We start from the raw sequence: 16,157 nt of genomic DNA, 5'->3' as shown, positions 1-16,157 counted from the left end.
ATATGAAAGGAAAGCTGAGGGCGCTCGGCAGGGGGGCAATAGTCGTAAAGCACGCAATAAAAGACTGATTGTTCTGCGGCCTGCTTCCACATAAAAAAAAAAAAAAAAAAAAAAAAAAAGAAAAGAAAAATCACATTATGAACATCACAAGGAGTTACCCACCTCGGATGGTCAGGTAGGCAGAGGCTTCCAGTTTCCCCACGCGGTTTTCAGCCTGACAGGTGAACGTTCCCTGATCGCTCACGGATGCTTTTTTTATTCTCAACACAAAATCCTCTTTTTCATATTTGATGTCGTACCTGGTGACAGACAAGAATCCAGAACACAAGATAGCGTTTAAAAAGTTGTTGCATAAGTAAACAAGAAACCGTGGCTTCAAAGTGGTGTAAATGTGTCTGATGTTTTGGATGGAAGCTTTAATAAAGGTTGTGTCATTTTTGATAGAATAAAGACAGACTTTCTGAAGCAATTAAGGCTCCCCACTGCATGCTTTCGGCTGCAGAGGCAGAGAAAGGGGAGCAATTATGGCGAGACGAAGGCATGGCAAAATGAAAGGTGCTTTCAACTGGAACTCTGGCTTCTCCACTATTTCAATATTTATAAAGGCTGCCACCCACTGTTGTGTGGGCTGCTATGAGTGTGTGTGGGGAAATGGGTTAAAGACTGACAAGTTTACATAAAGACTGAAGTTGGACTATGCTTGAATACCCGCTCACAGGTACATTTTAAAACAATAGGACACTGAGCTGCTCGCGAATTTTATGAACCCAATAAAAGCTTTAATTTAAATTGAAAACTAACTTCCTTATTTTATGAGCTTAAGCAGTCAACCATTATTTTTCAAATGTTTATGACATAGGAGACCAGGCAGTGCCAACTGCTGAGGTTTTATTTGATGGTCTAAATATAAGAGGGGCTTGCTTTCAATCCACCATGGACGTAGCTAAATGCACATGTAGAGATGAGTTATAAAAACATCTTCAGTACACTATTAATGGACTTGTACCAACCACTAATGCTACTACTACCCACTTATGAGGGCAGTGGTAGTAAACGATCGTTGCTGTTGCTAGAATTACCAACTGTTTCTACCGCAAAGTCAACCAAACTCCCCTGCTGTAAGTTATAAACCAAATACTGGAGTGTGGTACGCTAATAATCAAGTACGTTAGATACACACAGACTCAGAATTTTCAATTTGCATCTAATTTACAATAAAACTCCCAATCCAATCAATAAATGACTTTTATACCTGAAACCTTTCTAACATTTCTCCTCAGATACAGACAGAAGGATGAGGGAGTGGCGTCGCCGTCTCACAAACTTAACTTGATGAATGAGCGGAGTGGTAAGACATGACTAATTCATAAAGATGTCCCATGTTCACCAGCATAGCATAGCATACCACTTTGCTGCGAGACTGAGCCTAGCACTGTTGAGATAAGCATTATAGGGAGCTACACATAGACTATAGCTTCAGAGCAAAAAGTCGGGTTCTCCCTCTCTGGAGTCCCTTTGGCCTGAGTGATCCTTGCAAAATTGTCTATCCAGCTGTACAGAATCAGAGAGAGATGGTGCAGGGTAGACAGATGGCACATAGGGTGAGAAAAAGTCATATCGGAGAAAGATGTTGCAAGACTGTGTGGGCAGAATATCGACGGGAGATTGTTTGGGCTGTCCAGATAGAAGTGAGGACTCCATTCACACAACGCACATCCTCTGACCCACATACGGGACATCCCAGGAGGCTAACAGGTTTAGGGGAGGAATTAAAAAGAAGTGGAAAGGAATGGCAAGTGACGCGAGACAGGGGCTGAGGAAAAGTAGGACATGTTGCACGAGTCAAGGGCATAAAGGTAGACCGTCTGGCTACAACAACACTACAATTTAAAGCATGACACATCGAAATCTAAATGGGTTGTAACAGCTGCTTGGAAAAGTGCAGCATAAGTAAATGGCTGTTAAAAGGTCTCTAAACAGTCTTTGGACGCACTGGGGATTGGTGTTTAGATTGATAGCCTTGATCAATTTGATTTGCTTGATGAATTTGCTTGACACGCTTCCAATATTTGAGCACAATATATAATTAGTTTTCCACAAGCGCTGCCAAATTTTACAGCAATGAAAAGAGAGGCAATGACGCTCGGAAACCTTGTGTAGAAGGTAATATCACTCACAGTGAATGTTGTACCACAGTTTATGTGAACAGGTAAATGTTTAGGTTAAGCTTGAGTAAGTACATGAGGAGGAAGTGCTATGAAGCTGTTGTCATTCAGTTTTGTAACTGGAAGATTAAGGTGCACTATGTAAGCTTTATTGTGGAGGGTCCGCCACCTGCTTGTCTCCATGGAGGTATAATTGCTTGGCCTAGAACAGGGGTGTCAAACTCATTTTGGTCCGGGGGCCGTATCCAACCAACTTTGATCCCAAAGGGGTCGGATCAGAAAACTCATGTCATATAAACCCCAAAAATAGCAATAAGTTCAAATATTTGTGCAGAGAAACACAAATCTATTACAGAAATATTTTTTAATTGATGAAGTCTTTCTTTTACAAAATATTATAATATTATGAACAACCTGTAACTTTAAGAAAATCCTGCATTTCTCATGTTGGACATTTTGTTGATGAGGGTGTCACGGTCAACAGTCAAAACGATCGTCCTTTAAGAGCGTTTGGAAAGAGACAAGTCTTCATTTGTGCTGCTCTGGTGGAAGGGGCCACATACAGAGACGCTGGAGATGCTGCTGTGATAAACACCACAGAAAATTAACAAGGTTTTAATAAAAAATATAATTAAAATATTTTAGTAGAAAATCAGCCGAGGGGCCGCATGTTTGACACCTGTGGCCTAGAATATTCCACCATATGGCCTTAAACTTCCTGCATTTATTCAACTGCAGGTCTGATCTGTAACATAACCTGATGCAGCCATCTGCTCATCTCCATGTAGATAAATATAATGCCCTACTGTGGAACATTCAAGACAAAGTATCAACATGTGAATGGAGACAAGCATGAGGCAGAGACTCTACAGGAGAAGTTACATAGTGCCCTTTTATGGGTGCTTATGTGTATTTCCCTATTAAAGGATTATGAGTTCATCATGCTAAAAATGGTAAGCTACCTGCATATATCTTTTATCCACAAATGTATTATGAAGGCGACTGTCAGGAATCTGATTACCTTATCAAATATTCAAATTGGACCCCATATAGTAATTCACACAGTGTCCATAAAGCTGTCTATAGTACCTACCTAATGACATTTTTTCTGACAATCTGCTAATGCTTTGAAAAATTAAGTATACTGATATGCTGGCAGGGCAATTAACTTGTACTCATGATATGAGCACCCAGGAGTGACCAAATTACTGGCACCCTGCCTTGGTGTATTAATAACCTTAAACATAGCTGAAAAGACTACTCCACCTTACTGTATCCCAAAAGAGCCAACTTAATTAAGCTCTTTTCACTCTGGGGTTGTTTCCCTAAATTGTCTACTTATAGCCTGCTGCTGTGAGTCACCAACTAGACCCAAGCAACCTCAAGTTTACTTCAAAGTGTTGACAAAAGCATCTAAAAGCTTTCAAGTGGCATTAGGGAAGCAGCCTAAACAGCATAAAGAAGATTTAGTGCTGCGAATAAGGATGCCAGCTAATGGATGATAACAGTTGGAAAGTCTGGGCTAGCCTAATTAGCACTCGAATCGATTCCCTCAACACAAATATGTTAATCATTTATATCATAGCGGTGCTGAAAGTATTGCTCACCTGCCACGGGGAATGTCCACATCCTCTTTCTTCCAGCGCAGAGTAGGAGGAGGATCTCCGTGGACTTGACATCTGAACTCCACGCTCTCATCCACCAACACCACCTGGTTCACGGGGCGCTGTGCAAACACGGGTCTCTCTAGATGGAGATGCAAAAATATGATTAGCATAAATGAATAGACACAGTGGATTACAATGTGATTCAAAGGGAAGTGTGTTCGTACCAAATACAGAGATCTGGGCTTTTTCACTCTCTCTCTCACCAACCATATTAGCAGCTACGCAGACGTAAATTCCAGCATCGGATTTCTTGGCGTTGACAATGGTCAGTTTGCCACTACGAACCTGTGAAAAAGATGGTACATGGAGGATTTGTTTTGTACTTGTTTGTCCAATATATTGAACAAATCAAAACTGATATGAAAGTCTGAATCCAAAGTGATACAGAACTATGTCAAACTTGATTTTCAATTAAATGATAAATGCAAAATTATACAAATCCAACCTTTTATTGAAGTAGTAGATGCTTTTCTTTATGTCAACAGGCACCACAAATAAAATAAAATTAATATACTAAATACGTTAACTAACTATGTAACATTTCTAGTAGAGGGCTTACGTTGCTTATCTCATGGCGATTTTGTTGCTTTTTATAAAATGTTACTCAGTGTGGCATTAAACTAATCCTAACATCAAGCCAGGTCACAGGTCAAAGCTGAACATGTGTAAGTGAAAAAAAAGAGCAAGATAGATAAGTTAAATGCCATGTCGTGAAACATTCCAGGCAAAGCAATAACTAGGGATGCACCAATCTGATACTGGTATCGATATAGGCACAGATACTGAAAAATTTGCTAGATTGAGTATTGGCTTTCAAATATCAGTTCAGCTGATATTCTGGTTTGACATCCTGGTTATTTTGAGAGATAAATAACAACTAAATAACACATTTGGATAAGTTTTGTCTCATTTTATTCTAGTTTCTCTGCTCTGGTATTGGTTGAGACTGGTTGTTATAATTCCTCTACACAAACATACCCGGAGTTGTGTATTGTTTTGTTTCATTCACACATGTTTAACACACACACCTTGCATATTTAGACTGTGTTCTTCTCTCAAACAGAAAACAATCTGTTATACATGTGACGCCATGTGGTAATACAGGAAATGTACCACTGTGTTTTTAAACTCCACACACCTTCACTTGAATAATTTGGATGATTTCAGCTCTGGAATTGCCAATCTCTTCTTAACAAAAGGTAAGCGGTAGCTGTTAACTTGAAAACTATTATGTCAAGACATCACAAGGTGGAACAGAGCATTTTGAGCTTTGGAGATATAGACAGACTAATAATGCAGGATTACGGGAGATACTTAAAGCTATAGTAATGAATCGGTATCAAAGCTGAAAAAACTGGATCTCTAGCATCTCTAGCAATAACATCTCTGTCTATGGAGACAAGCAAGCCCGGCCTGTATGTCTCAAAGTATAACTTCAGTAGTAACTCACCGTGATCCTGTCGTCTTTGAGGTCCACTCTGCTCTTGTCTTTCCTCCAGAAGGTGGTGGGCTCGGGGTGCCCTCTCGGCGGCTGACAGTCCAGACTCACAGTTTCTCCCACTGCGACCACGGAGTCCTGTGGGTTCAGTCTGAAGTCATCTCTTAACACTGCAACACACAGATAAGAGAGCAAAACTTACAACTAGAACTGCCACATTTTCAATCCTTTCATTGGTTAAAAGTTTCATGTTGGTGTCATTATGTGACAGAGTGTTCTCTGTGCCCATGACCTTTACCACCGTTTCATAATGTAAAGGGTCCATCCAGACATAATTCTATCAGAGGACTGCCACACAGGGCTCCCAGCAATCTCTCAGTCTTTAATAAAACACACATATCCCTCAGGGTACTATACTGGCGGCGCAGGCTCGTATCGCAATGGTTACATTTAAGAGGCAAGAGAGACTGGGAGATGCAGTCCAATGTATTAGTGAAAAGGATAAGCGGTTGTAAAGTACAGCTGTAAAATTATAAATGCACTTGGCTACCTGCAGAATACTGCATTAAAAGCTATATAAATTATACACAGACTGAAATACATTTTAAAGGTCCCATGTTACACAAAATGGACTTTGAGAGCTTTTAGCCATATTATAATGTTGTTACCTCATCAAAAACATACCTGGTGTTGTGTATTGTTTCAGTCACACATATATTGTACATCTCAAAATGCTCTGTTCCACCTTGTGATGTAATCAAGTGCTAGTTTTCATATTAACAGCTAACAGCTAACAGCTTTTGCCTTTCAGTATGGGCAATTCCAAACTGAGTGATGGTATATGGAGTTTAACTTGAGAACTCAGCCTAAATAAGCAGGGTTTGTGTTAAAGTATGTGAATAAATTGAATAAAACACAACTTCAGGTCTGTTTTGATGATGATACATTAAAACATAGATCAGAAAATAATGTAATATGGGCCTATAACCATGAATCTATACTACAAAGTATGAATTTAATTCTACAAAGTCTGCATGGCAACTTGGGTTGTGCAATCAATTGACTTTCAAATCATCAATGATCAGCTTGGGTCCTTTGTCATTTAAAACAAGTATTTTAGACCTGAGTTTGACTGAAAGAAGAAATGTGACTATTTTTCAAATTTGTATTTTTGGAAAGTTAAATGACAAAAATTAAATCAAATAAAATGTGATTATATGTGTTTGTCAACAAATTTCAAACCTGCTTAAATTTTCCATATTATGCTATTTTCTGATTTATGTTATAATTCCTCCACACAAATGTACCCAGAGTTGTGTTGTTTCATTCACACGTTTAAAACACAAACCCTGCATATTTAGACTGTCTTCTTCTCTCAAACAGAAAACAATCTGTTACACATTGTGATGTCATCTGGTAATACAGGAAATCTACCACTGTGTTTTTAAACTCCACACATGTAGGTAAAAAGTAGCTGTTAACTTGAAAAGCACTGCTTCATGACATCACAAGGTGGAATGGAGCATTCTGAGCTTTGGAGATGTAGACAGACTAATAATGCAGGATTACTCAAACATTTGTGAATGAAACAAAACACAGTTCCAGGTAGGGTTTTGCTGAGGTAACAATATTCTAACAGACTCTTAATAGGGCCTTTAAAACAATTAAAGTCTTCAGTTTTTAGTCACAAAATAGTCAAAAAGCATGCAATAATGTTCTTTCATGACCTAAGACCTACACTATCTTTATTGTTGCCCTTTGCACCAAATTAGCCCAGCACATGTAGTGCCAAAGCCATTACGATGTGGGCATGCTCCGTCTTCCTGACACTGAGGTAGGTCTGTCTGTTACCGTGGTGACTCATTAGCTGACGGTTGGCTCTTCACACTGTATTTTACACATAACCATTTCCTACCCCGATGCCCCATAAAACTACCGCGTGTCATCTGGTTGACTTTGAGAGTGTGCTATGACCAAGCTGGCCGTTTGCCCAGCCGTTTGATGAACCGCTGTCAGAGATGTGTCACACAGTATGTAATCATCCTTTGGAGTCCAGCGCTACCCGGATATGAATAAGAGCTACACAGGCAATATTTGTGTCATTTTGTGCTGCTTCCTCCACCAGCTACAGCACCGCTGGTCAGGGGTTGGTGGGCCAAAAAACAACATGTCAACAGCTAATTAACCATGACACTAAAGGTTAAGCTATTCCAGATAGAACCTCATGCACGCGACATTATCTAGTTATTAGCTGGGTTAGCCAATGGTTCAGTGTGTTTTCTTAGCTCTTCAACTGCATTGAAATTTTAGTATTTTTTTTTAAGAAAGCTATCAAAAATGTGGATATGGAACTGTACATGCTGTGTTCATAACAAAAGAAAAATTCAATTCTGTTAGCTGGAGAAAAGTTTTAGGCTGAATCCCATTACACCGCTTGGCCATACCACTTTCCACTCGCCCTCCGTTTTGGTTGTTCACGTGTAGGGGTAGGTGTGTCCCAGTTACCGTTATGGCAGAGGGGTAGGGGAAAGTGGTTGGGCTATATAACCCTCCAAACGAAGATTTTTCAGAGGCACACTCAGAACAGAGGGGTATGAGCAATTTCTCAGAATGCCTTGCGAATTACCGGCAAGATGGCCGCTACCACGACCACAGAGCCCAAAGAATCCATAGATGTACATGGCATTTTGGATTTCTGGCAAAAGCTCATCGCGTCTGCTTACGTACAAGCTGGTGGAGACTGTTGATGACGTATGTGATTGTTGAAGGGGTGTCCCAATTCGTAGGGGTTTACTTTCAACCCCTACTCCTTGTTGCTCAGTTTCAAGGGACAAGGGGTAGGGGTAGAAATTACAAATGGGATTGGCCCTTAGACTGAAGATGTTTAGCCGATTATCCAAGAGGCTACTTCAGTTCTGGTCAGATTGATGGTTATGTCTGTATAAATAAAGAAGCATGCAACAACATACATACAAGAATGATGGCAATGTCAAAACCAAGTCTTATTTCCAGAAATTGATGAGCAAAATAAATTGCTGTCATGGGGATTATTTTTGATGAGTAACTGTCGATCTCCTTGGAGCATTTCTAGTTTGCGATGGGGCCTTGAGCCGCAATGGACTTATTTCATTCAACTCTGTATTTTGAAACAAGGTTACCTCAGTACATGTTAAAATGGGCAGAAAAACAAGCAGAGAATGGGCAAATCAGACGGAGCTGCGCGGCACTGTGTGAATGACGGTGGGAACAGGTGCAAGGTCCCATTACAAAAACAGGTCTGATTCACTTTCACAATATCTCATCAACCACTGCAAATGTCAATGTAATATTCGCAGTGGAAAGTGACTCATTCGAAAAACTACGCCTGCGGTCCACTTTGGTTTGAGAGCAATCCGGAGACAGGCTGAAAAGGGTTATCAAAAAGAAAAAAGGTAGCAGCCTGAAAATGTTACGCAGCCTTGCTAAAACATCCCACAATAGTTTATTTTGTACTTTCTTCCCTCTCTCCGTCCTTCGTTAAGATTCTATTCATGCCATGTTTTTATCTGCTGCACTTCAAAACACATGTAAATTCATCCACGGTGGAAATATCTAAAATGTATGTGTTCAAAGGAGCGAAAACATCAAGAATTGTCAAGCAAAACTAGCACTTGGAAAAACTGTTTACTTAAGTATTCTTGGGACACGTGTACGCGCTTGCTGCTGCTAAGCTAAAAGGGTACACTCATTCTGTCAGAACTGTTCCAACAAATATAAATTCAAAAAGAGTCTGGCTGCTTTTAAAACACTAAAGTCACGGTATATAGCAGACAACGCTAGAATTGTGGATAAAAATAGAGGCAGAATTTTAGAGCTTCAAACACACTAGTGTTTTCAGATAATACTTTATGACATGTTCATTTAAAATGCAGGAGATTTTTGAATAATAAAAGACTTTTCTGACACTGATAATGACAGGGAATATGTCAGAAATGCTAGAAATATAACATTGTTTTAAAATGAGCAGCAACGTGTTGTGTACAGAATATGTTGATATAAAAAGAAATATGTGATAGGACAGTGCAATGACATAAAGACAGTCCTGGCCACATGACAGTGTACACATCTGGAAACATTTTTGTAACTATAACGTTTCTGTATAATGTCAGTTTCAAAAACTGAGATAAAGCTATCTGCTCTTACCTCCTTCCATTGGTCAGCCTTTATATGCTTTGAGTGACTGATAGCTGGAATTGACCAGTCACGGTGAAGCAAGAACTCTCTATAAACTCTCATTGATTTTAACCTCTTGAGGCAATGCAAAATTACTAAGTTTTAGAGATAGACTGATATAGCAGTTATTATATATTTGGACTTTTTAACATTTCGGCTCTCACCCTTAAATCTCCTAGCCTGATTCATCAGCCCGTTTCACTTCGTGTAAACCGTCTGATCTCACAGCATTATGATTCGTTCGTACTTTTTTAGTTATAACGTATGTAATGCACCGGTAATGGGGTTAACTGGTATATTAAGCTTTTCTCAGATCTCATGGGAAGAAGGGCAATAATGTCTTTCCCCTTGATAAAATTCACCAAACATTCTCTTTGTTCCAGCTTTAAATCCTCGATCTCGGGAATTGTTGCTAACACAGAATGTTTAACTCTTCGCTGAACTCACACTTTGAACTCACACTTCACCTAGTGTATTCTGATTCCTGACCTAGTCGCTGGAGAGAAATGAAAGTGAGCGGAGGCACTAGGTGGCGCCAGCATAGGCAGATCTTTTGTTTTGGTCAATTTGCTGCCTAAAAAAAAAAACGCAGAAAGCTTTAAAACATGATTACATGGTTCTCTCTGAGTTTGTGGCAAAAAAAAAAAAAAAAGGACTTGGGGGTAGTTTGTAATACATTTAAAATGAATTTGGGAAAATAGTCAAAAACTGCCCCAAATATCAGCCCAAAAATACCAGCAGAACTTATCGGCCATCAGTTGTATTCTAAAGTATCGGTGTTGGCAGTTTAGGAAGGATGTACAATGTAAAAACATAGAAACATTTTGTATTATTTTGAATATTTCCGATTCTTAACTTAGTGGAGGGCCTTTAATGATTATTTATCGAAAACAAATGTAACCTAATTAAAATTTCCTCGTACATGGCAGCACAGTTAATTCAATATGGAGTCATGTGTAACAGCAGCTTAACATAATTGCCAATTAATGTGTATTAGTGTCTTAATCAGTGCAATATTAGCTTACGCTTATAGCTAAGTGTTTTCATTAAACAAACAGCATTCTGACCTGGTTTGGAGCATTCGTCAACACTAAATTACAGAGTATGATGAAATTGGAACACATTTAGTGAAACTGCAAAAGAGTGAGATGTAAGACCTTAGTGTACAGTTTACTTTTCATGCTCATTATCGCCACAAGCTGTTCTGCTGAAAAAGTCTAATATATATTCAGGCCCAGGGGACACCTCCAGTGAAGAGGAGAGCGGGGAGAGAGCTAGCGGCCCTTTAGCCTACCTGTCAATCACAAGTGTGTGGTGTGCAGTGTGCTTATACACTGACACAGACATGACGGGCCGGCTGGAGCATGCTGCACTGTATTACTGACCCATTTCATAGAGGAACTCCCCTCTCATTCACACACATCATTTTAAGAATTCCTCCTTAGCGATAATCATTGTCTCAAGAGAGAAAAAGGGAAAAAAATAGATGCCAAAACAGGAAGTAGGTGTCAAGTGCGCAGCCAATTATAGACGCATTTCTGAAAGGTAGAGAAAAGACGACGCGGATCATTAAACTCCGCCGCAAGCTTCAAAGAACAGGCTCGGTATAGAATATTGAATTGAGGCGAGAGTGGGGTAGGAACATAACATATATATAGGGAAATGCTTCGTCTACTTTGGCAACAGTGTAGGTTGGTGTAAAAGCAGACTTCATTAGACGGTCTAATCAGGCTGAACACAAAAACAGGTAGTCGAATGCATTGTGTGTTCCGGCTGTAATTTACGATACTTATTCCAGCTCATGTTAAAGCACTACAACAACTACTTCAAAACAAACCAAAATAAATAAAAAAAATGCAAAATTGACTTTTGAGATCTTTAAGCCATGTTAGAATGTTGTTACCTCATCAAAAATATATCTGAAGTTGTGAGTTGTTTCATTCACACGTGTTTGAGTAACTTTGAGTCATTGGGCAAAATGCTCAAAATGCTTTGTTCCACCTTGTGATGTCATGAAGTGGTAGTTTTCAAGTTAATAGTGTTTCTGTTTGAGAAAAGAACATGGCCTAAATATGCAGGGTTTGTGTGTTAAACATGTGTGAATGAAACAAAGCACAACTCTAGGTATGTTTGTGATGAGGAAGCAACATTATAACACACTAGTAGATCAGAAAATAGCATAATATGGGTCCTTTAAAGAAGTCACATAGTTGAGGATATTCACATAAAATGTTGCATAAGCATTATGTATGTCAATGCCAGATTATCTGTTTTGGTCATTAACGATAAACAAGAACATCTCTTGGATTGGCATCAAATACTGGACAAGATACAAGGATATTTGGTTCAAGAAGGAGATCTGTGTGCCAAAGGACTATGTCATTAATCACAGCCCACTACAGTGGACCATCGAGGGTATAATATGACCACAACATGGACTACAAATGGATTATTGATCAACATTTTGACTGTAATATCATAGTATTATTTCCTAAGCATTCCCAAATGTGCATAAAATAGATTACATTTCATCCTCATCCATTTAATCATGACACTTTTTGCAAAAACAATATGCACTCTTAAAATAATTTGTAGCTTTGTATATATTTAATACACATTCTGAAGCCAGCTCAGTACTTGTGGAATATTCAGAATAATTACAATACATATTTAAGCACCATTTATACATTTCTTTTGGTTTATTTGAATAAAGTAAAAAAAAACAAAAAAACCTTTGACTGAAGGCCAGCAGTGATGTCAGCACAGTACTTAAAGCTTATTCACTGCACTTGATCTTCTAGTCAATCTCTTCAAATAAAAATTATACAAGCAGTATGTAGGTTTATATTGTGTTTTTGACAATCTCTTCTTACATTATTTCCATCTTAACACTCTGTTCGGTGTTCATAAAAGAACTCCTCTCACACAGGACTTTATTATTGAATTTAATTTATGATTTTCTAAGCCCCCTCATCCATAGCAGCTGCGCACTCTGTAATATTCCAATCACCCACAGTGAACCGCGACACCTGTCTAGACCAGTGTTTGCAGCAGAACAAATCGTATTTACGCTGGATGCCCCTCTTCCTCTCTGATCAATGAGAGACCCAGCCTGCTTTCGGTAGGTGCTGCTCATAAATCCATGCACGCTATGAGAAGGGGGCTGTGCTATTGTGATCTATCAGTCTCCAATGAGGGACCCCCCGGAGGCAGCACCCATGTGTAGTGCACTGTTCCGGGGTAATTATTTCGCGTGGCACCCACACACTAATATTGTCTGATTGAGTAGCGCTCAATTATTCAAACGCCCCATTCAGGAGCCGGGGTCTTTCAGCACTTTCATTTATCAAATCAGAAGGAGAATGATTGGTAAATGGGCTTCATTTCATAGCACAATGGGAGGTAAAAATATGTGACACCGCCAAAGTGTCGGAATACAAATAACTGTACACTGTGTGATTAATGGTAGAAGGGGGGTGTTGATGTTTATGGATTCAATCGACTTTTGCAGAGTTCAGAATATTAACACTAAACTTTTATCCGTTAACCAAATTAGAAGTAAACATTCAATTTCGCTGTTGCTAATGGACACTGAAATGAAAAATGACACAACCTCTTAAATGCATTTGAATCATAAGCACTTGCCAAGCAAAAAGAACATTTCATCCATGCTTTTTCTAGCTACAATATGGCAGGGGTAGAAAAAAAAAAAAAGAAAAGACGAGAAAGAAAAAAAATTGACAATGTTTTTAAAATTATTATTCTTTCTAAAACACTGTCCAGATGACTTCCTTTGCAACTCTTCTACCATAAACCTTTCCTGGACAAATGAGAGACTACATTGACAATAAGCAACAAAACAACAAACAAAACACGAATTAAAAGAAAAGACATATTGCATATTAAAATCTTTAAAAAAAAACATCAAAGGTGATTTACCACATAACCCAGTATTTCTTCATTTTTAGGTCTAAGTAAAAGGTTAACTACTGAGAAACATCTTTATGTATATTGGCAACAGCTAACCAATTTCTGATATACAAATTATTAAAAGAAGCACTATGTCATTTTTTTGGTGGAAGGTCTGCCACCAGCTGTTTAAAGAAACTATTGTTTTGCCTGGAATGTTTCTTAGTGTGCCATTAAACTCATCCAGTTTGCTGCGAAATACCTTGAAAAACATGCGTTCTCATAGGGCAATGGGCTGGCCTTTTCACAGATCTGATCTGTCACTTGGTCTGATGGGGTCATCTGCCTTTCTTCAACTCAAACATGTCCATAGAGACGAGCTGATTGCAGACTCTCTACTAGAAAGTTACACGATGGACATAAAAAGTATTTCATTTCATTCAATAGAAAAGTTTCATAACTCCAAGTTACTCTCTATCAGCACACTTCCTCACAACACACCAAAGCACCCTCTTAAAAATACTCTTTCCACAGAGCAATCTAATTCTCTATAAAGATTGTATCAAGGTCCAACTGCAGGTCAAAAATCCCACTTCAGTTCAGGACAGCTTTGGTCTCAAACTAATACCTGAATATTAGCTTGGCTGAACTTTATGACAAGAGAGAGGGCTGTGCTTTTGTTACATTAAAAACACAACCGTACCTGAGTTCAAGGCTAATAAAACTGCCAATGTAAAGTGTGACAGAAGTGAATTAAGTCCGACAGGTTGAAAGGCGTGTTTCCATGGCAACGGTGAATCAAGAGCCATGTTGTAGTGCGTTATGTGTTGTGGGGGGGGGGAAGATGTATAACGTTATGCCTTGCTGTTTGTTTTTTCTTGGATGGCACTATCATTTTTCATACAAGTGACTCTACATTCACCCAGACAGAATAAATAAGCAGGCAATAAGCACGCAAACAAACGAGGTCAGTGAATGCAACCCAAAATAAGGTCTTTAAACGCAACAGTGGAGTGCTACCAGACAACCCCAAACAAGAGGCTCTGTGTGCAAGAGGAAGTAACATTATGGGAGGGCTGTGTTATGAATGGATATGAGTTGATATATTTGTGCAGGGGGTCAGAATGGAGCTGTTATATGATCTGTCTGTTGGCCTGGATCGAGGATGCCTACAGAAAGATTTGCATCTACCACTGTGCAGAAACAAAACATTTTGAAATAGAAAAGGGGACACTTTGACTATTGACTATATGAATTTTATAATAGTTGTTAGTGTTGTATAATAGTTACCCTGCTCATTTTTCGATGGTGCTTATGGCTGGAGTTGGTATCTTTAGTCTTTTTTACAGAATTTTAACAGTTCGAGGAAAAACTAAACACAAAATTCAGGAATGGTAAATGGTCACATTTTTATATAGCACTTTTCCACATTCAAGGCACTCAAACTCTGTACATCAAGGAATCAGTCACCCATTCACACACACATTCATACACCAGTGTAAGCAGACACTGGCGGTGACGTGGGTTAAGTGTCTTGCCCAAGGACACAACAACAGCATTCATCTGTGGAACCTGGAATTGCAGCGCCAACCTGTGGGCTGGAGGATCTTACTGCACAACCAATGATGTTTATATCGAGAGTGGGATTCAAAGTGACAACCTGCTCAACAAAATTTCAAAAGAAACAACTGTGTAACGTGTCTAAAGCTCAAACATTGGTTGGTCACAGTCTGCCTGTGAACATCGCTTTGATTAGAGGGCATGACAGTTTTGGTTGGCAACGGTAAGCGTCAGTGGACCAATGGGACTCATGGCACCAAAAGAGCTCAAAATGACTCATTCAGTCTTGTCAGAATTTTTTATTTTAGGAGAATTTTCATAACTGATACCATACAGTTTAATTGCATGAGTAATTATATCTAATTAAAGGTGTCAGATGTGTCAAATGTGAATATGAGGCGGGGGGTGATCCTACGTACAATAGCCCTAAAATTATCGCCGGCTAATTGTGTTTCTGTCTATAGCACTGTATTTTTAACACGGAAAGCTATGCTAACTGTGTTGAAATGCCATTAGTGAGAAGTGTATCCAATCAATTTGACCTATTAATTACACACTAATCACATCAGTGCCATGTATTATTTGATTAAGAGCAACACTGGTTTGTTTAATAATCCTGAATCATAAATAAACAAGGTGTGACAGGAGGATGCTGATAACTCACTACATTCCAGCCTCATTAACACACAAGACTCTTAATTTCATTTATTTACAGTACTTTAATATTGACTTGATATTTCTTTTTTTTTAGGTTTGGTTAATATTTTTCAATAATTTACATAATTTACAGGTTATCAACTCATTTTTTTTTAACCAACAAATGTTTCCTATCCTATTAAATCAAACTCCAGTCCAGAATAGGGAAACAGCTTTATAGTAACACATCATAAGCAAAACACACACAGACAAAAGTACAGTTCTCAACTTAACATGTCATTTTCATAATCATATATAATTTTATGTTAGGGACATTTTTTAAACTTTCAGAAAGAAGTACATCATTTCAATGTATCATTTAGTTCAACTTTACTAGCCAGGCTGGTGCCACCTAGTGCTTCCTCTCAATTTCATTTCTCTCCAGCGACTAGGTCAGGAATTGAAATACACTAGACGGTTTGCAAGAAGCCTAGAAGCTGTAGACCGCACACCGGCCAATCAGTGAAGAGCTGTGAAGTGCCTGTCTGGGTCCTTTTTGTGGTACAGCAC

General features: G+C 38.9%; 1 protein-coding gene across 1 annotated transcript in view; it reads right to left on the bottom strand.

Moving 5' to 3' along the window:
* Positions 1-16,157, bottom strand: part of LOC110165020 (roundabout homolog 2-like) — a 132,212-nt gene that overhangs the window by 47,143 nt on the left and 68,912 nt on the right. The window contains exons 3-6 of the mRNA XM_055148492.1: positions 5,283-5,440; positions 3,997-4,117; positions 3,773-3,911; positions 163-299 (exon numbers count right to left, since the gene is read on the bottom strand). Of these exons, the coding sequence (XP_055004467.1) occupies positions 163-299; positions 3,773-3,911; positions 3,997-4,117; positions 5,283-5,440 (555 nt within the window). The remainder of the gene's footprint in view (positions 1-162; positions 300-3,772; positions 3,912-3,996; positions 4,118-5,282; positions 5,441-16,157) is intronic.

The sequence above is a fragment of the Boleophthalmus pectinirostris genome, unplaced genomic scaffold, assembly GCF_026225935.1.
Source record: "Boleophthalmus pectinirostris isolate CB_2022bp ecotype Guang Dong unplaced genomic scaffold, ASM2622593v1 HiC_scaffold_12, whole genome shotgun sequence".
Lineage (NCBI taxonomy): Eukaryota > Metazoa > Chordata > Actinopteri > Gobiiformes > Gobiidae > Boleophthalmus > Boleophthalmus pectinirostris.
This window is presented reverse-complemented; position numbering and strand designations above follow the sequence as displayed.